Consider the following 25,817-nt stretch of genomic DNA (forward strand, 5'->3'; position numbering starts at 1 on the left):
GGGCCATCATCTGCAGAGCAGGACTGGCTTCCTCTCCCGTGGAAGGGGGAGGAATGGGACCTGCCCTTGCCCTGCTCTGCAACGAGGCTGTTGTGCAACTGCTGGAGAGAGAGAGCTGCTATAGGAAAATTTCCAAAGAAGGGGCCCTGTTGAGGAGGCATGGAGCTCTCCAAGCATCTTCACAGATGCTTCTGCAATCAGAGCTCTCAATAATCCTCCTCTTTTGTAGTGAAGGGTCTGGTTCTGGCTGGCAATTTGTTGCTTTGAGCTCTCTCAATTTCTCCACAATATCAAGAAGCAAATCCTTCTGCACAGCCCAGGCTCACCACTCAACTCTAGGCACTTGTCACCTTGTCACTTCAAGGAGTAGAGTGACTGCAGATGCCTCCTCCTCAACATGGAGCTCCCAGAACACTCCAGGCGCTGACCTCCAGAGTTCCAAGGTGTTTGGGTGCCTGAAGTGGGACAGCAGGACTTCGAAAACATGTTTGTGTGGGCTGCAGCTGAATGAGAGTTCATGTTGTCAAGGACCTGGGCTGGAAACCTGAGTGGAAACACACAGCAACCATCAGCTCTCTGCAAACAGGAACCGGCCAAGTGTCCAGACCTGTTGGAGCAGGTGGCTGCAAGCACAGTGCTGACGGACTCACTGTGAGGGGGTAATTAATGGTGACGCTGGCAGAAAGGCCTCCTCAAGGCTGGCAGCTGTAGAGGCACTCACTGAAACTGTGAAAAGGAAAACTGTGCACATTGAGGTCTGGCAGCACACCTTGCGCCTCTGGAAAACCCTCCGGCCTCCAGACTAACCCCTTCTGTCACAGCATCCCACTAACTGCTGTCATCAAAGGTCACCAGATGCTTCTTCCATAACATTTAGTGAATAATCAAGGGAGCAGGATGGAGGGGAGGCACAGGGATGGTGAAAGATATGGAAACACTCAAAGACCTGGGGGATCAATAATCCTGTTTTGGAGCCAGAATGCAAGTTGCTGTTTAAATGACCATCACTTTATGGAGCACTTTAAAGTCTGCCTGTTCTGTCTGCTGACCTGCACTGAGGCCACCACTGAGCTCAGCCATGTTTCCTCTCCATGCCTGCTCCATCCCTCCACGGCCAGCAGCCACATGCCTTGAGGCCCAGGAATAGAGAAAGCCAAGGGCACATTTTTTCATCGTTTCCTTCAAATTCAGACAGAAAAAAATTACCCTTCTCTTGAAGAAGCTTTTTCTGATGAGCGTTTCAATGAAAAATGGGAAGAAGTCAGAGATGCAGCATCCTGCCAGCGGGAATGTGCTGCGGGCAGCAGGTGGATGGGCTGTGCTGGGCTTTGCCACAGCTTGTTCTGCCACAGGCAGCACCTGGCCCCTCTGGAAAGGTGCTGATGGGACCACACTGACAGTGCAATGTGAGGAAAGGAAACCAGACAAAATAAGCACATAAGACTCGGGCTGGACGACAAGGAAATAATTTATTTCCAGGTCCCAGAAAGACCTTGAAAAAAATAACAAGGGTGAGGAAAAGAACCTTCTAATTTCATCTGGGTAGAGAAACAAAAACCGAAGTGTGACTCCATCGGACATGGTGGCAGCTGCCGGCTCCCCCCGCGGGTGCAGGGCAGGGGGCGCGGGCAGCGCGGCGCGGCCGCTCGGCACCGCGCTCCTCCCCTATTTACACCTGGGGTAGAAACTAAAACGCAAGCGTGCGTGCATGCGCCGGGCGGGGATGGGGGGAACCCGGAGGGAGGTTTGCTAAACACGGACCCTGTCAGACCCCATCTCCTAGGACAGAGCCCTGCTATTGCACAACACTTGGCTAGAGGAAGGGCCAGTGCCGGAGGGGCTCGGGCACGGATCTGCAGCCCAGAGGGAAAACACGAACACATTCCTGAGGAAAGAGAGGGCTTTCTTCATTCTCCTGCACGGGGAGGGGGGGCAGGGGGTGGTGCAGGGCATGACTTGCCTGAGGCAGCGCGGCCAGAGCTGGCACTCCAGAGCCCCGCTGCCTCCCCAGCATCATCACAGTGAACCAGCAGCGCACCAGGCTGGGTGCCAGCCACGGCATCCACCGCCTCCTCGGGGGGACCACAGAGGCCCTACGGAGAAAGGAGCCCCTGGTCCCGGTATGAGCCAAGCTGGGGCTCTGCACAGGTGGCCGTGGCAGCAGCGGGCAGGGCAGGCACTGTGACAAGGACAGGTCCTGTCCCTCTCCACTGTCGGGTCTCACGCTGTAGCCAAAGGACCAACACCAGCAGCCGGGAAGCAACACACGGTAAAAAAATGAACACGCATGTACATTTACAGTTAAACCTTCTCCAAGGAGAGAAAACACTGTGGTTAAACTAAAAGGACAAACCCAATGATAAGCCCAGGATGTGTCAGGCCTTGGGAGACCTTATCAGTTACCTATCAAGGATATAATTGATTTTTTTCCCAACATGAACAGATAAGGAGCTGTACTAGCCAGCGCTGCCTGAGACGCTGTGTGAGGGCATCACTCCACGTGCTGTTCAGTCTCCCCCGGGGTAGTTGGCAGGCTGGGAAGGCACAGGGCACCCTGTGCCTTCCTCCAGCATCATCTGCATCCCAAGGAGCAACGGCACGTCCCACTGGCATCTTCCTGACCTGCCTTCCAAACCCAGGAATTTCATGCAAAGGCAGCCCCACTGTGGCAGCTCATGCTGGCTTTTTGCAGGGCACTGTGCCGGGGTGGGAACACTCCAGGGACCACAAGGTGTTATGGATTTGCTGCCCAGCCTGCAGCCAGCAGACAGAGCAGCACAAGCAGGACCTGGCTTCGTGCACATCTCCTGGGGATGGCTTTTCTGTCGCCCATGATGATGCTTTGCTCTCAGCTGGGTGTAAGCAGGAATTATTCCTCCCAAGCAGGGGTTGGGGTTATCTCGTACCCTGCAGCATGGGATGCAGCTCTCCCCAGCCGCTGTGGGCCAGGGAACACTGATGTCCTGCCTGCTGCCCTGTGCAGCTCATGCTGCTTGGTGACAGCCAGTGCCTGACTGAGAGCTCCATAAACCCTGGTTCCACATGAGGGGCTGGCAGAGCCCGCTGGGGGTGCTTCTCTGGGCCCCTCCGACGGTGCTCCCCAGCACTGTGACTGCCCCGTGGCTCAAGCCACAGCACTGTGCCTTGGTCATGGGTGGGATGTCCCCATCTGTCACTGGGGCTTGTGGGGCACTCCAGGACCTTGCAGACAATGTCTGCTGTGCAGGGAGTGTTGGACAGCCCCTTCACATCACCAGCACCTCTGTGACCACAAGACGGGGGTGAAGCGATTGCAGTGTGGGGGTGAAGTGTGGTTTGAGGTGAGCGGCCACTCTGTGCAGGATGTGATCCCTCCAATGCCATGCTGGCAGCTGGGGGCTGCTGAGAGGCCCACGGGGAACAGAGAGAAGGAAGACTCCAAAAAAGCGAGTGAACTTAAGGGGGGGGGGGGGGGGAAATCTTAACAGAAGTTAAAAGCTTGTTTCCTTCTGAAAGGAAAGCTCTTAAAGAAATCAAAGCTCTTCAAATACTCTGACTCAAGTGACAAAAACAATTTAGACAACAAAAGGCTCCCGGTTTGCTCTTCCTCTCCTGGATGGGGCTCACCGAACAGATCTATTTAAATGATAATTTGCGGGGGGAGAAATCGTCTCCAAACTCTCTTGAATTAGATTTTCTTTCTTAAGTTAATGCGTAGTGCTCTGATGAGGACTGGCATTGAGGAGATGAAGACACCACAGCCAGGCTCCTCCGGGCTCCCCAGCCCCTCCTCGGGGGTGCGGAGCCCACCCAAGCAGGAGGCAGCTGCAGAGGAGCAGTCGCCCAGTGCCCCCGGCCCTGCGGCGCAGCCCCTTTGTGGCAGCCGTGGAGTCTGGCCACAGGAGCACACGGTCCCTACGTGGCACCTCGAGGTGCGGGAGCCTCAGTCCAGGAGGCACCAGGAGCCTCACAGGGGTTGGTGAGGCAGCTACGACTCCTCACTGTCCTCCTCGCCCCTGCGCCCCGCGTACAGCGCTGCCAGCTGCCGGAAACGTGGCCCCCAGCCCCTCAGGTACGAGAAGTCCTGCTCTGAGCTGCTGGACCAGGTGTTGATGGAGCTCAGGGAGGGCACAGGGGAGTCCGAGCCCTCAAAGGCATAGGTCTGGAATGAGTCATAGGGCGGCACAGAGAGGTCCTCGTCCGCCTGCTCCACCTTCCTGCAGATATAGTCTCTGAACACAGAGAAGTCCAGGTCCGGGCTCTGCACCCACTGTGGGAGGGCATGGAGCTCAGAGGCGGGGTTTCTGCCCGGGCCCCCCTCTCCTGGCCCCCCACCTCCATCGCCACTTTTGATCTCACTGAAGTCGTAGAGACTGCGCAGGGCTGACATGTCGTAGGCCTCGGTGTCCTGCTCGCCGCCCCCTTCATCGTTGTATTTGATGACATTGTCCCTCATGTCCTCATCATCCTCAGAAGTCAGGTGGCTTTTGTGGTGTCGCTTCAGCGTGAGGATCAGAAGGACCAGCACTGGGAAAGGAAGAGATGGTCAGACGGGTGCGGGGTCTCTTGGAAGCTGTGCTCCCGTGGGGTGAGTACACCTTCTGCTCGGCAGCAGATGCAGAGGCAGAGCACCCCCCGGCACGGGGAGCCCCACCGGAATGCCAGACGGTTCCAATCAGCCAGGCTCATCGAGCAGCAGCCGTGCTGTGAACTGGCCTGGTGAGAGGTTTGCCCGGGCTCCAGTGCAGACCGGGAGCTTCCTTTCCCATGCAGCGCGACCGCCGAGACAGGAGGGACAGATGGATAAACACACGGCTGGACAGACAAACGGATGGGTTCTGCAGAAGATGAGTAGGAAAAGGGGGTGCATGAATCACAGCAGCAGCCAAATGTTGGGTGGGTGAGCGTGGAGCAGATGGCAGAGAGCCTGAGCAGTGAGCCGCAGCTGTGTCCTGGATCATCATCCATTCAGCCCATCACCTTTAAAGCACCGATGTGCACTTTATTCGTTTGGGCAATTAGGCAGAAATTTGTTTGCGCTGCGTTGGAAAATGAAACCAGTGTAAAGTGCACCCTGTGGGAAAGGGTTTTCTGAATGGAGATGCAGCAGGAGACGGGGAGTGGAGCCATGCCAAGCAGAGGAGACCTCACCAAACAACACGCTGGCTCCTACAGGTATCTGAACAGCCCTTGGAACCAGCCAGGAGCCAGTCCCAGGGCCTGAGGGCTTTCAGCAGCTGCATCCATCAACTGCCCTCTGCTAGACCTGAGGGCAGCACAACACCCCATGCACCCCATGTGCACATAAGCCCATGCTCCCCCTGCACCTACACACCTTGCTGTGGTGGCCCAGCAAAGCTTGTGCCAGTGTGTCAGTGTCTGGCAGCAGCATTCCCGGGGCACAGGTCCTGAACTGGGCAGTGCTCTGGTTTGCCTGCACCCCAGCTCCATGTCCTGCCCACGTGCTCACACACGCTCCAACGCTGACCCTTTCAGGTAAGAGCACACCTGTGCACCCCACATCTGCCAGCCTTGGTCACATGCTGGGAGCACAGCCCCCCCATCTGCTCTGAGACACCTGAGTGGGCACAGCATGGCAGCTGGTGAGAGCTCCTGGCTCCTGCCTATCCAGGTGGGGATGGAACCAGCTCTGCTGGGCACACCTGCCTGGCACAGGGACCCCTGCCCCAGCTGCAAACACGGGAGCTTCCCCGCTGGTCCCCCACTGGCAGGGCTGAGATTCCTGCCTCCCATGCTGCAGCTACCAGGGAGCAGACAGATGCAGCCTGCTCCATGCCCACAGCACCAGCCTGCACGTGTTCATGTGATGATGGAGGGGACCTGGGACAGGACAAGAGGGGCCCGGGGGACAGGCAGGAACTCACCAACCAGAATGAGGACACAGACCAGCAGCGCGATGAGGGCGCCGGGGCTCAGCGTGGCCGACACGACATAGGCTGTGCTGTTGCAGGACTGGATGGCCCCGTTGCTGTCGCAGCCGCAGACACGGATGGTCAGAGTCCCCGTGCTGCTCAGGGCCGGGGGGCCGCTGTCCACCACCAGAATGGGGAGCAGGTACACGTCCTGCTCCTGGCGGTTGAAGCCCACTCTCTGTGTGTGCACCGCCGCCGTGTTGTCTGCAGGGAACAAGCAAACCCACAGTGAGGTCACCCCCATGTCACAGCCTGCAGGACCTGCCACGAGCTCCACCATGCTCTGGATGAACAGCAGCTCTTCGTGCACCATCTCCAGCAGCCGCCCTGAGAGACGTTGGGGCCTCTCCCTGCTCCATTGCAGGGACCCAGCTCATGGCTCCCCAGCACTGCAGCCTGAGTGACCGAAGGTGCCCAGCTCTGCTCCAGCACATGCCCCTTTGCTGGCACCTCGGGGCCAGCCTGGTGTCTCCCTGTCAGCACACCCAGGATTGAACCTCACACAGGAGCAGCAGCAGGTGAATGTCTGAGCTGCACTGACAAACAAAGCAGGTAGAGCAGAGAGAGGGGAAAAACCTTCCAAAAGACCATCTGAGAGTGGCACAGAGTCAGAATCAGGATAAAAACCAGTTTCTGACATGGACACTAGAGCAGACAGGGTGTGCAGGTGGCACTGAGCCTGAAAGAGCAGACACAGCTTCCAAGCCCAAGAGCTGTATGTGAAGGGCCCTGCCTTAGCTGGAGGGCCAGACACCCTTATGATCCTCTGTAACTCCTGAAGGAGCAGGCAGAGCTCCTTCCAATCCTCCCAGCCAAGTCAGCCATCCTCCTCCCCATCTGCTCACACCCTGCTGCTTCAGGGGCTCAGCTGGCACTGCACAACCCATTACGATCCCATTAACACGGCCACTTCACGGGACCCTCCAGGGCCCCGGTACCAGCAGTGAGCCCAAGAAGCAGCTGCTGCTGACTGGGAGCAGGGAGGGAGGGCAGGGACAGCAACTGACACTCGGATCCACTCCCTGCTCAGGGGTGCTGCCAGCAGCAGCATGGGCAGGGTGGGGCTGAGCAGCAGGTGAAAATTGCAGTCAGGTCTCAGAAGCCACTGCCGACTGTCTGCAGTCTTTATCTAACAAAGCACAGACTGGCCCACTCGCAGCAAGGTGCTGCTGTCTACAGACTGTCCTCATCAGACATGATTTGTGCTGGACCAGCCCCTTTCTCTATGAATCAGCTCTTCGATTGGAAAAGACATCTACTATAACTCTGGCCCTTGGGCTGCTGCCACCGCGGAAATTGCCGTATGGATTGGGTGCTGCATGAGAGCACACGGGGCACGGCAGGGACAGGAGAGGGGCGTGCACTGAGTGCAGGGGGGGAAGACCCACTGGCCAGCTGAGAAGCAAGTCCTGGAGGCACTGCAGGGCAGCCAGGGCACAGCAGAGCACAGAGCCCATCTCCTGCCCTGCAGGACACCGGTCACTGTGGCTGAGACTCCTGGAGCAGGATGTGGTACCAGCACTGTGGAACTGGGCAGAGTTGGCAGGATGAGCAGGGGAGCGCCAGCCTGGGCAGAGGTGCCTGGGGAGCATCAACCTCTGGGTGCAGGGAGGCTGCTGAGAGCTGCCTATGGTCTACCAAGGATGAGCTAGGGGAAAAAAAAATTATTGTTATGCTAATCGTTTGCACAAAGGTAACGAGATCTCATTTGGTGCTGCTCCCCCTGCCTTGCTGCAGCGTAGTAGGGAGATATAAATAATGTTAATGGCACCATCTCAGCAAGAGACCAGGACTAACTCCTAGCTAGCCCAGCTAAGGGTAAGCCTCAGACACCTGGATCCAGTGGAGATAAAGTCACAGGACAAATAGGACAGACCAAAGTGCTGCGAGAGAGCAAGGCTCTGGCCACAGCCTAGGAGGGTCACCTTTGCTGGCACATCAGTCAGGTCACCAGCTGGGGGCTGGGGTCAGATTCTGGCTTGGAGGATCCCTGAGCACACAGCCCTGCACCTCCACCGCAGCTCAGCCCATCTCTGGCCCAGGTCTGATGGAACACAGTGCTTGGGAGCTCTCCCAGCTGCCCTTCAGCACTGTGTAAATGCAGGGGTAGCACCAGCTCCAAACCTCTCTGGAAATGCAGCAGGCGGCTGGCAACTCCCTTCTGTTTACAGCCAGCTCCAGCTCCTGTTAGGGACCTGCCACACTGTATTTTTAGAAACAGTGTCTAGAAACCAAGGGAAAATACATGTGCAAGTGGTAGAGAGGCAGACACCAACCTCAGCTCAACTGAGACGGCTCAGGCAGCGTGGCACCATCGAGCCCCCACCTCCAGGGACGGGAAGGAGAAATATTGCCACTGCCAAACCCACCAAATCACAATAAAGCAGCCAGTACTTAAATCTACGAGCAGCATGACAGACAGCTCTGCTCCGAGACACCTCGGCTCAGGAAGGGCCTGAGGGTTTGCTCTGTGATCCAAAACTTGGTGCAAGTGAGCAACAAAAATCCCAATTACAAACACTATTTTAAACGTTGTGAAACCACATTTTCTCTTCTGAACAGGGTGACACAAGCCCTTCCTACGGGAGGGAGATCTGAGGAAATTTCACATCTACACCTGCAACACTGCTCACCAAGGCTGGACAGCCAGTGCCCAGCCCGGCACGGACCAGCTGCCTTGGGCATGGAAATGGCTCAGCTGTCCCCCCACTGCCCCCCAGCTGTGCCCAGGCTCTCCAGAACCACGGACAACTGTCTGCTCTGATAAGTGTTTGCACTCCCATTACTTGCAAACTTCTGTGTTCCCCTCTGAGATACTCCAGAAAAAGCTGTGCTGCTGCCACGCAATCGCAGTCCCTTTGACCACAGAAGTGAAGAATATTTTGCCCAGGTCTGGGAAAACGAAATCCTGGAAGACGAAACCAAAGCAACCTCCTACAAAACAATGTAATTTCTCTTGGTTGTTTCTTTACAGTCAGCTGACCCACAGCAGCTTCTTCAGGATGTGTCTTGGTGCAGATTGGTTTGTAACAGCACAGCCTGGGCAGGCCTGGCCCCGCAGCCCTCGTGTCTCTTCCTCCTCAGTAGCTTCCTGCCAAGTCCATTTCTGGGGTGACAAGGCCGAGTAGCAGTGCTGCCCACATTGGAACGGGAGCAGACATCAATCCACAGCTTCCCTGCACAGACAAGTCTGGGTCTCCACACTTGGTTTCCTGCCCAGTCCCTGCAAAGCTGCACCTTCTGCTGTGGTCACACTGCTCCAAAGGCTGTGCCGAGTGTCCTGTGATGCCCCAGCCAAACCATTTGCTTTCACTGCCATCTTGTTGCACAGACTGACATTTTCTCTGCAGGTTTCCTCTGCCACCCTCTCCCTGATCACACAGTGACATTATCCCATGTCACATCACATCACCTTGTGTGATGGGCAGGAGATGGCCCCTCTGTCCCCCTGAGGAACAAGTCACTGGACAAGGCAGGAAACGATGTCAGCCAAGCGAGCAGGGACCCATCAAGGCTGCCCTAAAGGAAAGTTTAGAAACACAATATACTCTGGTGGGAGCTTAACATCACTAGGAATAATAAAACAATTAAGTCTCTCAGATTCCCTCTCCAAATAGGCTCTTGGCAGCCTCAAAGACAGAACTAATAAATCCTCCTCATAACTCAATCTCAAGCAGTGCTAGGAGAGCAGGAGGGATTTTGATGTCCCTGCCCTCTCCCGCACTCACAGGGCCCTACGAGCATCTGCCTTCCTCTTCTCCAGCAGCTGCCCTGCTGCACCAGTGCCCAGGCACACCAGCTCCAGGGAGGAGCCCATGGCACCCAGCCAGGCCCACGGGCACGCTGCTGCCAGGGCTGCCCAAAGGGAACAGACCCCCTTCAGCCCCAGGTGGTGCAGCTGGTAGAAGAAACATCTTGTTTTTCCTTTTTGCCTCTTCCTTCTGCTGACTTTTCTGGGTGCCAGGCCACAGCAACACTGCTGCTCCTTCCCTGTTTGCTCAGCCCCGTGGAGGTTCGATGCTCTTTTACACACAGACCCCACCCCCCGGGTCAAATCAGCATCTGTGCTGCTTGTGCTGAGAGCGGCATCCCTGCGGGGTGGGAAGCGGATTCCTCTGTCCTCAGGCAGTCCTCAAATCCCAACATTTTCCTTTTGATTGTTACAATTTTCAGATCTTCCATCACCCATTACATGCTCTTAATGAGACCTGCAGAGAGTTCAGACATCTGCTTGCCAAGCCCCTGAGCCCCGGAGTCAGTAGCTCCATGTGTCACTCCATATTACCTAGCACTCCTTCCAGGTTGTTGGGCTTGGATGCTTTCTACCATTCCTTCCAACACAATTAGCATTTCTTGGAGAACATGATTTCAGGTTTTAATTGCCTTTGATCCTTCTGTAATCAATTTTCTCAGACCAGAAAGACCCAGCAAAAGGCGAGTTAGGAGACAGAGGATAGCAAATGTCTTTGGAATGGCACCAGTTGGACCTGAGCGTGGTCAGCTTCCCTAATTCCATCTCTTCCTTTAGTCATTCCATTTGCTGGGCATCTTCCTTCTGGATCGTGACTGTTGTTACCACAGGTGACATTTGTTCCTTGTCTGAAGAATCAGGAAGTCTGTGAGCAGTCCCTTGGGCAGAGCAAAAGCACGGAAAGAAAGATGCCAGCAGAGAGATACCCATAGGACAATGGCACTGCTTCCAAAAGTTCAACTCCTGCAAACCAGCTGTAACTCAGCTACACAGTCACCTGCAGGGACACCTTGGCTCTCATGCCTCCAACCCAGAGCACTGGAGACAGAGGAGCCCTGCGTGCTGCTGGGGCTGTGGGTGCAAACTGCAGGCACTTTGCAAGGGCCATTCCTGCTCCGTGCAGAGTTGGCAGCAGCAGAGCCTGGCCTGGCAGGGTTTGGGCAGGCAGTGCTGCTGGGGCTGTACCTGGGCAGCACCAATCTGGAGCACACCTACCGTGTCACTGCAGCTGTACCCCTGCTTACCAGCAAGTACTCCACAAGATCATCACCTGATGGATGGGCTGCCACATTAATCACCCTGGGCTTTCCCTAAAACCCTCACAGACCCCTCCACACTGCCCTTGAGGAGTCTTGGAAGAGCCCTGGCAGTGCTCAGCATCCCCTCTGGCCCTACCCTGCCTGTCTGTGCTCCCACATGCAGGACAGGGCTCTGCACTCGAACCTTTACCTGCCTGTCGGTTGCTCTGCTTCCCCAGCTGTGCACGGGGTCAGTTCTGCCCAGCAAGGTGCCTGCCCGAGCAGAACCCATGCCAGGGACCCCCAGAGGGAGCCCCAGCATTGTTCTGGCAGCTCACAGCCCCCCACACTCCCCCTGAGCAGCCCCACCACGGCCTCTCCTGCCCTGCCCAACCAACTGCTACAGGAGCACTCCCAAGGCAGTGCTGAGGACAAGTCACCTCCCGAGGTGGCTTTCTGCTGCCACGAAGGAGCCAAGAGAAGTAGGTGCAAAGCAAAAAAAAAAACGGATTTAAGCAAGAGCTTAGCGAATCCATCTGTGCTGACATCCATCAGTGTCACTCCTTGGCTGCAAAAGCAATATTTATAAATCACGTTTCAAAACTGGCTACAAATTTGTACAAAGAAACAGATGGGCTGGTGGTAGCAGTTTGTCACCACTGATATTTATATGGGGGAGTAGAGACAAGTGCAAGAGGGGTGAATGCACGAGAGGGAAGCAACGGAGGAACACAAGGGAGGATCCAACAAGGGGACCTGTGAGAGAAGGGGCAAAGGCAAGTGTACCCAGGGCACTTGATGAATTGGAGGAGGGGGCAGAAATCAAAGAGAGGGAGATGGCACCAAGACACATGCCTGCTAGAAATGAGGGGTGTCTCCATCTGCACAGGCAGCCACCTCCGCTTGCCGTGGAAGACAGCACTGCTCAGCACTCAGGAGGGTCTGCAAACACTCTGGGAATAACCCTGCAGCAACAACATTTGTTTTCCCAAGAGCAGGAGGCGGAGGTGATGCCAGCTTTTACTCATTTTATGCAGTGTTACACCACACGCAAAGCGTGAGGGATCGTTTAGCACAAAGAATTACCCCGTGCCACGAGAGCCTCATCCCACTCAAGAGAGCAGCAGCTCTGGAGGAAGTGGTGGCACACAAGCCAATGTCCTGAATCTACTACAATGCCAGCTCTTGGGCTACTGCTGGTGGACCCCAGAGACCCAAACGGGGTGTGACCCCTACACAGGGCTGGGAAGCCAAGCAGCCCCTGCTAAACCCCAGCCACCCCCGGCCACATGCCCTGCCAGATCAGCAGAACAGCAGTGGTGGCCCTGGGATGGCAAACTGGCCATGGTAGAGACCCTGGCCCAGAGCCAGGAGCACAGCCTTGGGCTCCTTGGAGCCCCGTGAGGGTCTGGGCAGGGATGGACACCTGGGTGCAGCTCAGTGCACTCAAGCACATTTTAATAAGGTCCTTCAGAGAAAGTGAGGGAAGTTAATCGCTGGGTGTGGGGCAAAATCTTGCTGAGGATTAAAGCCTTCTTACATGATAAGAAGCAAAGGTCTTGTAAACAGCTGCCCCCTGAGCACAGGGGGAGGGGCTCAGGTCAGAGACAGCTGAGCTTCTCAGGACACAAAACAATACTCAGCCCTTCTACCATCACATCTGAAGTTTTTCCAGCTTGACTGTCCCTAATAACGCGGAACCGAACTGAGCAAGCAGGATCTTACGTCAGCAGAAGGCTCCTCTGATAAGCTTGAAACAAACTAAACCAGACTTTTGACAGATGAAGCTGCAAAAGCAGAGACAGAAAACAGTTTTAAAAGAAAACCCAATCAAAACACAAGAAGAATTTCAGTGTGATCTGCTAGCTTCCATCAGGGCTGGCCTCTGTGACAAGTGCGTGCACATCTGGCTGGAGAAGGTCCCAATATCTGCAGGGGTCCCTGTTATACCTACTGCTGCAATCAGCATCTAAATGCACCCTAAACACCAGTCAAAAATAGCCTGATAACTACTTTTCTGGATTGTTATTGTCCACACAAATGCCACTGAGCCCAGGGACACAGAGAACCCCAGAGGAATAGATATGCTTGGCTGCATGCCCCAAAGGACAGGATGAGCCCCAGGAAAAGCAGAGGAACTGCATCCTGGAGCTGTCATCTCACAGGGAATCAGGCTCTGCAGGCTGTACCCCAGAGGACCCACCACGGCCACAGGCTGGCTGTGGTATGACCACACTGCCTGTTTGTCAGGGAGATGGGGCTGCCCATCCACACGGCAGCCCCAGGATGACCAACGCTCCAGGATTTACCTTGTAGAGGGATAAATCATAATGCTCAAAATGTGAGTGTGTTCATCTATAAATCCACATCATCTCCTTGCCTGCAGGTAGGCTGGAGATTCCACATGAAGAAAGGGATCGAGAGCCCTGAAAACACCAAAGGCTTAACCAGACAGCAGAGAGGAGCTTTGCAGCAGGGAATAAAGCTGGCAGAGCCTCCTTGAGGAAATCCAAGCTGCTAGCTGACCAGTCCCACCATTTCAGGTTGGCAAGAAGCCCTGTGGCATGCCCAAAGCACCTGGAGTTCCACCTGGCACAGACAGACCCTAAGCCCACGGTCCATCTGCCTCCTCACAGCCAGTGGTGCCACTCAGCCCAAGGGCTGATGGGCCAGGGGTGCAGCAGGACTTACCCTGGATGTCCAGCAAAGAAAAGTGGTGGTTGTTGGTGGCTTCAGGTGCCAGTGTGAAGTAGAAATGATGGCCGCTCTGAGGCTCATCCCGGTCCACAACGCTTATTGTCTGGATCAGCTGTGGGGAGAGGGCAGAGGTGAGCCCCAGGGTTGCATCTGCAGCCTCTCCCAGGGCCCTGCATGCAGGGTCCAGCCAGTGGCATCACTGGCTAAGGCCAGAGCACATGATGAGCCATGAGACGGGCTCGGCTGTGGGACACAGGCAGAGCGATTCCCAGTGTAACAGGGGCTGCACGGGAAGAGTCTCAGGCAGAAGGGAATGGACTGGCAGGCTGGCACTGGTCCAGAGCACTGCCTGCAGCATGAGACCGGGGTTGGGGGACACCCACTACCTGGCCTGGCTTGGCATCCTCACACACAGCAGCTTCATACGGGGTGGCGAGCTCAGGTGGATTGTCGTTGACATCCAGGATACGGATACGGAGAGAGGCCCTTGACACCTGTGAGTGATTATCTGAAACAGAAAGAGAAGCAGGGCTTCAGTACAAAGTGCCAACTGCTGTCAGTGAGCAACCCTCCCCATCCTAGTCTCGTGGCTGTGTGGCTGCAGCCAGCACTGAGGGACACACAGCACCGAGGGTCACACAGCACTGAGGGTCACACAGCACTGAGGGACACACAGCACTGCATCTCTGCCTGTGGCATGGACCATCTCTAGGACAGCAGCACCTGCAGAGCATCACTCAGCCTCATTGCTCCCTGTAAAGAATCCCAACTGCTGGGCTGTGTGCCAAGGACTCACAAAACATCACCATCAGCCTGATCTAACCCTGAAAATGCTGAACAGCCTAGAGCAAGTCCTGGTCATAAGGGCCAGTCACCACTGGTGAGGATCTGTGCTGCAGCCAAACAGCATAGAGAAGGCACAAGAAGGTTAGGACATGAGAACATCACCCCCTGACCTGGATCCTAACCCATAGGCCCTGGGGGCTGGCAGCAACATCTGAGAGCAGAGTGAACAGAGCCAGCATGTGAAACAGCTGAGATCAACTGAGGGCACAGGGTGGTGGTGAGATCTGTCCCTCCACCTCCTCTACACTCAGGTGACCTGGTGGTGACTGTGCCCCATTGAGGCACAGGGCTCCTGCCTCATGCTGAAGGACCCAAGTCTCTCATGCTGACACTGTTTTTTGTACTGTCATCAGCAGCTTCAACTTCAACCCAGCACCATCCGCCAGCTGGCATGAGGGGGGTCACCCAGTAAGACTGAGGGTAGTCCCCCCAACCCCACACTTGCCAGCCCAGCCTCGCACAGGCAGTGGTCCTAGGGGCTCACAGCCCACTCCCCTCCTCCCTTGGGGTGCATAGAACCGCTGGCTGGGAAAGGTTCACTCCACAGGTGGGACGAGGACAGTGTTTCCACCTCCACTCACTGCAGCGTCACTGCCCTAAGCACAACTTCCAAGGGACACTGAGACTGTGCCACAGGATTATAAATCACTCTGGAGGGACTGATGTTTGCTGAAGCATCTCATACATGCCCAGAAATGAGAACTCCCTCTTACTCCACCTCCTTTGTTTTACCAGAGGTTGCACCTGTGACAGAACTAATGCCTCTCTCCACGCTCGGGCAGGAGTTCTGCTGCCTGTTTGTCTATAACATTATTACTGGCCCCTGCAGATCAGGTGGAGGAGGACCCAGGGGAGAAGAGATTTAGCACTGCTCCATAATTAGCTGGGAATCTAAGCCCCCTCCCCAGAGCTGCCTTCACCCCGTTCTCATGTTATCACTCCCTCTCACCCAGACCAGCTGCTCTGGTAACTAGATGGTTGTTTTTGGGGGAGGGAGGCAGAAGTCGTGACTAAAAGCCTGGAACTATGTGTTATTTTAAAAGGCATGTTGGTGCAGTGAAATAAACTGCAGTTGCTTTCAGAGAGAGAGAGAAAGGGGGAGGCAGCAGGGCGAGAAGGGAGCCTGGGGAGGCGGAGGGGTGCGCGCCTGATGCCCACAAATGAGCAGGAGGAAAAAGGGTCCAATTCCTGCAAGAAGGAGAACGACAGCATCTCATCACCCCCTCCTCAGCCCACAGGAAGATGGATAACCATCCCTGCTGCTCAGCTCTGGAGCAAGCTGGCACTGCTGACACAGTAGGAGAGGCAGAAAGAGAAGGAAGAAGAGCCCGAAGGGAGGAAGAGCCCAAAACCCCACCTCTTCCCCTTCCTAACTGTAACCCAGAGGAGTGGGGTTCCTCCCTCAGTGCCCCACAGCCTCTGAGCTGGTTGGGAGCAGGAGCCAATCCCAGTGCTGCCAAACACTCCTCAGAACCTGTTGGGTGCCATGGAGGCTCTGCAGGGCCAGCTCTGGGCACCCAGGTGAGCTTAAGCATGGCAGCTTCACTTCGAGACCACCTCCTAGAGCCCCTCAGGAGGGATGTGATCAGCATGTTTAGAGCCAAGCAGAACCACAGGTCCGTGCTCTTCCACAGCTCCAGCTGCAGCTGCCCAGGAGTGCTTTGTGTGGCGCACGCGAGCAGAGTCACCCACAGGATCTGCACAGAGCTGAGCACCCACACCGAGCCCTGCCTGAGCCCTGCATGAGCCCTGCCTGACGTCCCACTCCCCCAGGCACAGCACAGTGACCTTTCTTAATGCACCCTGTCATACCGAAGCTCTGCTTTTGGCCCTTCCAAAACTGCTGAAGCCTGAGGCTCACACTCACTCCTGGGTCAGTGACGGGGTTAAAATTTGACGTGTCCAGAAACATCAAGGTTAGAAACGCAACTACTGCACCCTTGTCTACCTTTCCAGCGAGGCCCACATCAGCTTCTTTTTTTTTTTGGCTGTACAGTGTACATTTGAAGGTTCCCCAAATGCTTTATCAATCTCCCTCTTCCTCTGAGCCACTACCTGGAGTCATGGGTGGGAGATATGAAAAATGGTTGGATGTACTCGATAAAAGTTATCTTCAAAACATCTGAAATACGTTTTCTGTAACTGCGTGGCACAAACTGAATTTATGACAGCAAGAAGTGCGATTAGGATTGTTGGAGTACATCTGTGATGAAAGGCACAAATCACTTGACTAATGCAGGCTTCAAGCCTGCAAGGCCAGAAACTCTGACCTGTGCTTTCTCTACCTGTGTGCATGCACCCAACACATGCTCCAGAACACAAGCAAAGGCTCAGCAAGCAGGTTCTAGTGCCAGGAAGAGCAGCAGAGGGGGTGGATGAAGCTATTTGCGTGGGTGGCACAGGAACCTGCCCTCGCAGGGCTCTGCCAAGCAGCACCTGGCCCAGGGCCGGGGTGAGGGTGGCACGTGCAGGCTGAGGGCAACATGAAAGCAAAAAAGCCACCTTCCACTGCAGCGTCTCTCCTTGGTATTCCAGCTCAGCTGACTGACATGCAAATTAGTTTAATTATTTCTTCTTCTAAAATAAATTATATTTTGCAGTGGCTGCAATATGTTGTGTCAGGCAAAATTACATTCAATATTTTTAAACTAATTGATGTCAGCCTTGAGAAAACCTGATTGACAGCAGCGAGGAAACTAGGCTGCTACCTAAACGCTTTCCTAAATTAAAATTAAACATGCCGTTTTTCTGCATTTCCTTCAGGAGTTGGAATGCTATTAATCTGAAAAGACTGAGGAAAGAGACATGGAAAATACACAGAACAAGAGGGAGATGCTGGAAGCACAGCCGTGCAGCACGGGAGATCCAGGCTGGTGATTGGCAGCTGCCTTTGCCAACATGGGAAGAATTATTTCAGAGCCGCTGGAGCTGCTGCGGGTGGGGGACAGAATCCTGCCCAGTGCTTCCATGCTGCTGCATCTGCACTTGCTTCAATCTAACTACCAGCATGGTTTAGGGCATGCACTGAGTGCCAGCTGGACCCCCCATGCCCAGGTGCCACATGGAAAAACAGGCAGTACTTGGACAGGACAGGCAGTGCTGGCACAGGACAGGCAGTGTCAGGACGCTGGAGCAGGAGATGGTCACAGTCCTGCTGCATGGCAACACCCTGGCTCAACACTCAAATGCTTCAGCCACATCCTAAAGTATTTTTCTCAATGTAAATAATCATGGGAGTAATCTAAACAGGACGATATTCTTATCTTGAATGTTCAGACACAAAATGCCAACTTGCTCTCTTCCTGAGCTGTGGATGACTGAGTGCCAACAGGACCAACACTGGGCAGTTCTGGGCAACTGCTCACCAAGGCTGGAGCTCTGCAGCAGCAGCAGCTCACAGGGATGGGAGGGGACTGGGGATACTCAGCCACCCATGTCATGGCAGGAAAGGAGGAACCAGTGGTTACTGTGCTGGGATGCAGCTATAACCCCTCCAAACCCGCACACAAACTCACAATAAAGCACTTTGCATTTTTACCCCCAAACCTTTCCTGTGGAGCTCCAAATCCAGCCATTGCCAAGGCACATGTGCCATTTGCCCTCCTGCCTGCACAGAGCCGTGCAGGGTCTCACACACCAAGGGGTGCTCGGCAGCTTCTCTGGGTCTGAGGAGAGCCCAGGGCACAGCAGCACCTGGGGCAGCCCAGCTCACAGGTACTGCTGGGCACAGCGCACGACCTGCTCTTCTGTGTCAACACCAAGCTGGTACAATACTGAATTCAAAATATTTCTATTAGTAAGGAAGCCAGAAGAGGCAGGAGTGGAATTTATTCCTTGCTACCTTGGCGAATTGGGAAAACAAAATGCAGAACAGAAGACTGGGATGGGCCACTCTGCTCTCCAGCCCCGATGCCACGGCTGTGGAGCACAGGGTGGGTTTGTAGCTGTTGTTGCAGGTCCTGCCTGCAAAGCAGAGCAGTGGTGGCAAGGACAGAGCAGGGACATGTCAGGGGTATGGCTCCTCTGACAGGTGGCTACATCGGAGGCTGGAGCTGAGAACGTGGCTCCCTGCTGAGGGGATACAAAGTGGAAGCAGCAGTTAAGCCAAGTAACACATAAATGGCTCTCACCTCTCCTGAGTCTTGCCCAAACTCAGCAGCATGAGAGTCATTAAATCGCATCCAAACACAATGCTCTGATTAAAGCCAGTCTCCAGCAGGAAGATTTATCATCTCAATTACCAGCAGTGGACACAGCAGTCAAGGCCTCATCATTTTACATGAGCAAAGAGGAAAACAGGAAGAGAATCACTAATATTAGCCCAAGGAAGGTAAACAGCTTGCGAGCAAGATGAAGATTTATCTGTGGAAGTGCCTGGCCTGGTCCCAGGCCAGATTAGCTGAACAGCCCCCATGTTTCCTGCCAGCTGCCACGCTGTGAGGCCAAACACTCCAGTGGTCCCTGGCTGGCCAAGGCAGCTCATGCTGGGGGTGCCTGGTTGGGGGGGGCTGCCTCCACTCCTCCTGCAGCAGCAGCAGCCCAGCCAGCTCATGGGCACAGCCAGGCACCTTCTGCAGCTTTTCTTACCACTCTCAGAGGCAAATGCACTCTGTGGTATCTGCAGGTGGGACATGTGCCCCTGGACACAGTCTCTGCTGCATGACAGGACTGTCCAGGGTTGGGGCACAGCTCCTGCATGGAGCTGCTCGAGCCTCACAGGCTCCCTGTGGGAACAAGGGCTGCCAGAGGGCTGTCTGTCCTTCAGCCACCAGCAGCCAAACCCTGCTCAGGACAGCCTTGCCAGCAGATTGGGAGGGCAGCTCGAGGAGGCCACAGGGATGCAACATCTTGTGCCTGGCACTGAGGGAATCAGGTGGGCATGGGTTCCCACCATCCCCAACGAGCCGGAGCACCAGGCACAAGTCTGGGCAGCAGGATGCCCAGTTGGCTCGTTCCATTCCTCCTGCCAAGTTTACATCTCACTGAGGAAAGGGAATACTTTACCACTTGCCTCTGCTGTAGCTGGTAAGGTCCAGCCTGGTGCAGCAGCCCCTGCATGCCCATGGTGAGCACCCCCGACACCTGTGTGCTGGGAACTGCACTGCTGGTTGTGCTGCTGCCAGTGTGGAGGCTCCCAGCCGCCCTGCATTCCACGTTCCCACTGCTGCAGCTGACCCCACTTCACCAGGCACAGCCTGACAGCTGCTGCACAGCCCCCTCTGAAACCCCTCCATCACTCAGAAGGCTGTACCTTTACAACTGCCCTTTCCGCCAGGGGATTCAGACATAAATTGTACTTTAAATTCAATATCAGTCATTAATATTTCATGATTACAAAACGTTAAGGATAATGTCACTGGGAGGGATGTCTGGGCAGTTAAAACGGATGAGTCAGAGCTCACCACGGGAGAAGTCAGAGCACTGAAGAGTCTCCCTGGTTTTTGAAGTGATCCAGCCTGACAGGCTTCCCTGCCAGAGGGGAGCCACAGCATTTACTGACTTGTTCTGAAATCCTAGCCACTGCCTGTAAATATTGTCCTTCTGATTCTTGTCACCTCACGTTTACTCTGGATGCTGAGTTGTGCTGCAATGCTTCCCTCCCCTCTTCCCAGCAGAGCCTCCCCATGGAGCCCCCAGGACAGGCCATGGCTCAGCAGTGGGCTGCCCTCCCTCTGACATGGCCAGGCAGTGCCAACACACCCGCCCATCTCCAGGCCAGCCAGGGCTCCCGACAGTGCCAGTGCCACAGCCAGAGAGTGCAGGGTGACGCTGGTCAGCCGGCACAGAGTGTCAGCACAGAGGGGCTGTGACATGAGGCAGAGGCAGGGACATCACTCCAGGCAGCAGGGGTCTGACCAGGGCCACTGACCCTTCTCTCCCTGGGCCACGGGGCCTGTGCCATTGCCTGGCTGGGGTGGGTGGCAAGATCTGACCGCTGGGACCCAAGTCAGGCCCTGACTCAGCTCCTTGAATGTGAACAGCACCTTCAATGCTCAAGAACAAGCAAAGAACCAAGAACCAGAACTCCTAAGGATCTCCTAGAGTGAAGCCTGGGAAAGGTTCCTACCCACAGACAGGCCTTGGCACACATCAGCAGGCATCAGGAGGTGCTCTGCAGCCACAGAGGCTCCCTGGTACCCACTGTGGGGTGGGAGGCAGAGCACAGCAGGGCCCAGCCTGCCCTGATGACTTCATATCCAAAATATGGAAAACTTAGAAGAATACGGCAATGCCTTTCTGTTTCCCAGCATGACGCCTGGGACACTCTGCCCCCACAGTTCCCCTCCCACTGCTGCAGTGCTGGGACCATCCCACACAGCGTGAGCCCCAGCAGAAGCAAGTGCTGACAGCCACTCAGTGCCACAGGGCTCCAGCTGATGGGACATCCACAGGCAGCACATGACTGATTTTGGGGGATGCAGGCAATGTGAAAATCCCCCCCGGGGAGCCCCCAGTGCCACTCAGCAGGTGTGACTGCGGGGAAGGAGCTGCACGGGGATGACTGGCAGAGATGGCGCATAGATAACACAAATTTGATTAGTGTTCATCAAATATACCATTCGACCATGCTCCCTTATTAATGCTCGAGTCTGGAAGAGTATTTTTAGGTTGTCTAGGGAGATGTCAGACTCAGTGCTGCTGCATTTATGTTTTTTACTTCAGTGTTGATTAACACTCGCATCTTGGCCACCTCTGCAGTGACAGCACCCAATGCTTCTCCCCCTCCACACAGCACTCCTCCATCTCACCTGCTTCCATCGCCAGGACAGTGATGTTGTGCCACCCTGCAGTCTCCCGGTCCAGGACCTTTCCTGTCACGATGGCACCTGTTTTGGCATCGATGTCAAAGATCCTCTCGGAGTCCGTGCTGCGGTCGATGGCGTACCTGTGACCAGGCAAAAGGGGAAACGGTGAGCAGCTGGATGTGCCAAGCCCACCCTCACCATCAGCCCCAGAAGTACTGGAATATAACACAGCAGGCCCTGTTTCACCACTCTCGTTGTCCTGTGCTGCAGGATGGGACAGGAAGGGCACGTTTCTGCCAGGCTGGAAGCCCAGAGTTCTCAAGTCAAATGAAAATGTGGCTTTTGGTGTATGAAGTGGAACTATGCACAGACTGTGGACAAGGGGAAAAACTTGCTCTGATGGGAACCTTATGCTCTGGGTAGACAGAGTGATACAGAAATCATGGGCTATAACTTCACTCGTGACTCTGGGAAGCTTCAGAGCTGTAGGTTCAGGAAAAGCACAAATCCAAACTGAAGTCGAGCATGTGCACCTCACCTGCTACCCTCTCTGCTGATCCTGCCACCACATCCACCCACGTGAGAGACCTGGAGTGCAGCACAGCAGCACACATGAGCCAGACCTGTGGATACCCTGAACTGCAGTTACAGCAGGCACAAAGGATGAGGTCTCCTCTGCACCCACACTGAATCTGTGCAACTGGTGCAGCAATCCTGGCAGCAGAGAGGTGGGCAGCAACCAGCACCCCATCAACACAGCACACCATGCCAGCAGCCCTCAGATTTGCCCTATTTTGAGCTTCCCACTCCCACAAGGAACAGGTTGAAGAGCTCCTCCAGCTCTGTCCCCAACTACTCAGCAGAGACTTCTCACAGGCAGCTCTAGCTCTTCTCCTTCAGCTGCTCCAGTGCTGCCTCAAAGAGCCCCTTCCCTGAAGGGTGGAGCCCAAATGCTGCCAGTGCCACCTCCAGAGAACATGATTCCCACTCTCCCCGAGGGCAGCCCCACAGCTCACAAGGAGTCACACACCAGGTTTAGTCCCATGCCTTCACCACGACACCACAAGCCCACACCTGTCCCAGTGGCATGTCCTGCATTTGCAGCCATTACACACAGAATTAAGCAAACCAACATCAAATCAGGGCACAGTGAGATGTGAGTTCCTGGGGGAAGGGGCTGGAAGGGAAGTCCAATCCAGCTGAGGGCCTTGAGCACAGCCATAGCACAAATAACACACACCACCACTGCAATCAGAATTAGAAATCCAGAAGGCCTGCAAATCACAAACAATACAGCATAATGTTATTGTGTACAGCATCTTTCACACACACTGAATCCCAGAGTGCTTCACAGAATTAAATAATACAAGACAGCAAAGAGTACAAAGGATAAATTACCAAAAGGAGGGCTGTGAATAAATTAAAGCCTTGAGTCACATGTTCAACCACAGAAGGAAGATAAATGTAGGGACAAAGTAAACTGGAAAGCTGATGAGGTAGGAGAGTATTGAGGAGCCCCATTGGACAGGAGCTGAGCAGGACAGGCTCCAGGCCAGCAGGAGGTTCAGGATGAGGGAAGTGGTCTGCAAGCTGCAGGGCAGCTTTCCCAAGGGCTTGTGTGTGGCAGCCAGAGTCCAGCTGTGGTCTGTGGGTCCATCATCTACATGGCTCACAGCTGAGGAACACCAGCTCACCTTCTGCATGCAAGGATGACCATTGATGGCCCTGTACTCTTCTGCCCCAAGCCCTGGGAGGGGACCAGCTGCAGTGGGAGTGCTTCCTACAGAGTCCCTGTCCATCCACACAGCTCCATCTCTGATGGAGGCACACACAAAGGCATTCCTATGCTGTTTAATGTGTTATACAGTTCCATGTTACATTCCCTAGCCCTCTCCCTTTCAGACAGATGGGGGAATGAGAGAAAAAATACAACAGCACTTGCTTGTAGCTAAAGAAAGACATTCAGAAGTCACTATCTAAATTGCATTTGCACACAGCCACATTCTAGCACATTCTGTACCCACATGGCCTCCTCCCCCCGGCATTCAGAGGAGATGGACATCTGTCACACAAAGCCAGGTGCAAGCTCAGGCATCTCCAAACTGCCAGGGACTGCCTGTGTCTTCTGTCCCAACTCTCAGCTGGGAGCAGAGCCTCTACAGGCACACAGCCAGCTCGAGAAGGGACAGTGACACTGTCTTGGCACGTACCACAGCCTCTCATCCACTCTGCTTGCTCACTGCAAAGGGAAAGAAGAGGTCTGGCTGCTCTGAATTGTACATCAGTTCAATGTTCTGCTGGAAAGAGGAACAGAAATTGTGATCACAACACCCAATACCTTTCCAATAGCATAACTGATGTATTTACATAACCGCTTTCATTGTTCTCCCACATCACCCGACCTCAAACATGTCCTGCCTTCCATTCCACTTTTTCATACTCTTAAGTTCAAGATGGTACTTCACCCTCCCCACGCCTTCCCTGCTTCTTGAGTAAGCACATGCCTGTTTTGATCACTCTTGTGTCATTGCTGCATAAACAGAGATGTCTGTAAAAAATATCTGCACAGAAAAACCCAGTTAGCAATGGGAGACACATTAAAACCCAGTTAGTGACGGGAGACATCCAGAGCCCAGACACGTCTGACAGGTCTGCCTGTCTGGCTGGAGGGTAGGAGGATGGCAGGGAGCACTCCATGTCATGCCACCAAGAACCTGCTCTTATGCTTCTCATTGCTTTGCTGTTGAGGTTGTCTTCTGTCGCTTCTGAATTGTCTGCTGAGGCCAGCACACCTGTACCCCATGGCCAGGGAAAAACAAACCAGAAATCTGATCCCTTTGTCACCATTGCTACAAAGAATGGCCACCTCCTCAGCAATGAACTGGGGAAGGAGATGGAGCTCAATGTGCTGCCTTGGCCACAGCAGCAGGGCTGAGCCTGCTGCCACACACTGTGTCTGTGGAGGTGGGTCTGCAGCTCTCTGTGGGTCCCAATGCCATAGAGGTTCTGGAGCACTAGGCTGGTGTGGGAGCTGGGGACTGGGGGGGCCACAGGGATGTCCATCATCCCTCTAGAGCCATAGCCATAACCCTCTCAGAGCTGCAGATCACACAACAGACTTCACCTTCTAACAGCTTATGGCTCATCCCACTGCACTCATTCCCATAATTTTGTGCAATACGACCCTCACCAACCAGCCTCTCCACCTCTGCTCCTCCAGTTTCATATTCACCGGTCCCACTGAAGTTAAATGATGCTTTCCACCTGGGAAGAGGCAGCATTTAATCCCTTACCCTTCAGGTACTCAGAGACAGGACCTGTGCCCATCCTTCCTGCAGCTGGTGCTCCATATCTGGAACTGCAGTCCCCAGCTCTGATTGGGATGCAGACCTTGTACTCCATTTCCCTCTCTTCCTGCTGGCACTGCCTGTTGGTTTGGATGTTACAAGTGACTGTTTAATTTCGACAGCTTTCTTGGTGCTCATCTTTCTCATGAATGCATTTCTCAAGCAGTTTGTTTCACTTCTCCCCCGAACGCACCAAGGAGCACATTTTAAGCCATGTGTTTTGTTAATAGGGAGCTTTTCAAACACTGTGTGAAAAGCTTTTTGTTGTGTTTGTTTTTTCCTCCTCTGCCTTTTGTGTTGAAGCAGGTTGTAGTTCTTGCTGTGCTCTTGCAGTCTATAAAATGCCCATGTCCAACACGTGTCTCTGGATTTGGCGAACGCCAAACAAGAATATCTCTGAGAACCTTAAATCCCAAGCAACATCTTCCCGGTGCTGATAAAGCCTGGAACATACACAATCAGAGCACAGGCTCCCGCTGCAGAGAGAGAAACAAAAGGCTCCCATACAAACAGCCTCACATACACAGACAGTCTATCACTGTATTACTTCATACAATGGCTCAGCTGAGAAAAACTGCACTACGCCCAGAAAATACACAGCTAAAGCCAAAAAGCCAACTGGAAACTAAATTTGTTCTGAAAAGGAACAATTCCAGCTTTTGATAGGCAAAAACCCACAAAGATAGAATAAAATAAAAGGAACTGGACCTCTAGAAGGGCATTTCCCACACCAATACCACAGTGAGTGTTGTGCCCCTTGGCTATGCTGAGCTCAGCATGGCTCCCTTTGGTGTCACTGGGAGGGTGGCCTTCTCTGAGATATGGGGAGCTCTTTGGGTGCCCCAGCTTTCCTCCTGCCCAAGGCAAGGAGGTACCAGGGGCTCTGTAGCCATGTGCAGCTGGAGTGGGGCAGCAGGCAGTGCCTCAGGGATGTCCCCCAAGAACAGGGGAGCTGGACACCCCTTCAAGCCCTCACATCTTTGTAACAGGTCACTGCCACCCAGCCTGGTTTGTGGGATGGGATTTGTTCTCAAACCAAGTGACCACATTCTGTGGGACCTGTGGATCATCGAGAGGGCAGGGGAGCCACCAGGTTGGAATGTGCCTCTGGCAGCTGCTTTGGGCAGCACAGTAGGCATCACACAGCCTTGTTCCTGCAGGCCTGAGGCTGGAAACAAAGAGCCAAGGGCGCCTCCCTTCCCATTTGGCTAAAAATACCTCCCAAACCTCGTTACTGGCAGCCTGGTGTCAGCAGGACCTGGAAACCCTGACAGAGCTGA

General features: G+C 54.5%; 1 protein-coding gene across 3 annotated transcripts in view; it reads right to left on the reverse strand.

The window, feature by feature from the left end:
• Positions 1-1,450: 1,450 nt before the first annotated feature.
• Positions 1,451-25,817, reverse strand: part of CDH22 (cadherin 22) — a 77,158-nt gene continuing 52,791 nt past the window's right edge. For all 3 annotated transcript variants that reach the window (XM_027646110.1, XM_027646111.1, XM_027646112.1), the window contains 5 exons: positions 21,194-21,330; positions 13,985-14,106; positions 13,593-13,710; positions 5,865-6,116; positions 1,451-4,506 (listed from right to left, as the gene is read on the reverse strand). In XM_027646110.1, the coding sequence (XP_027501911.1) occupies positions 3,968-4,506; positions 5,865-6,116; positions 13,593-13,710; positions 13,985-14,106; positions 21,194-21,330 (1,168 nt within the window). In that variant the 3' untranslated portion in view covers positions 1,451-3,967. The remainder of the gene's footprint in view (positions 4,507-5,864; positions 6,117-13,592; positions 13,711-13,984; positions 14,107-21,193; positions 21,331-25,817) is intronic.

Source organism: Corapipo altera, unplaced genomic scaffold (genome assembly GCF_003945725.1).
Source record: "Corapipo altera isolate COAL_440 unplaced genomic scaffold, ASM394572v1 64, whole genome shotgun sequence".
Lineage (NCBI taxonomy): Eukaryota > Metazoa > Chordata > Aves > Passeriformes > Pipridae > Corapipo > Corapipo altera.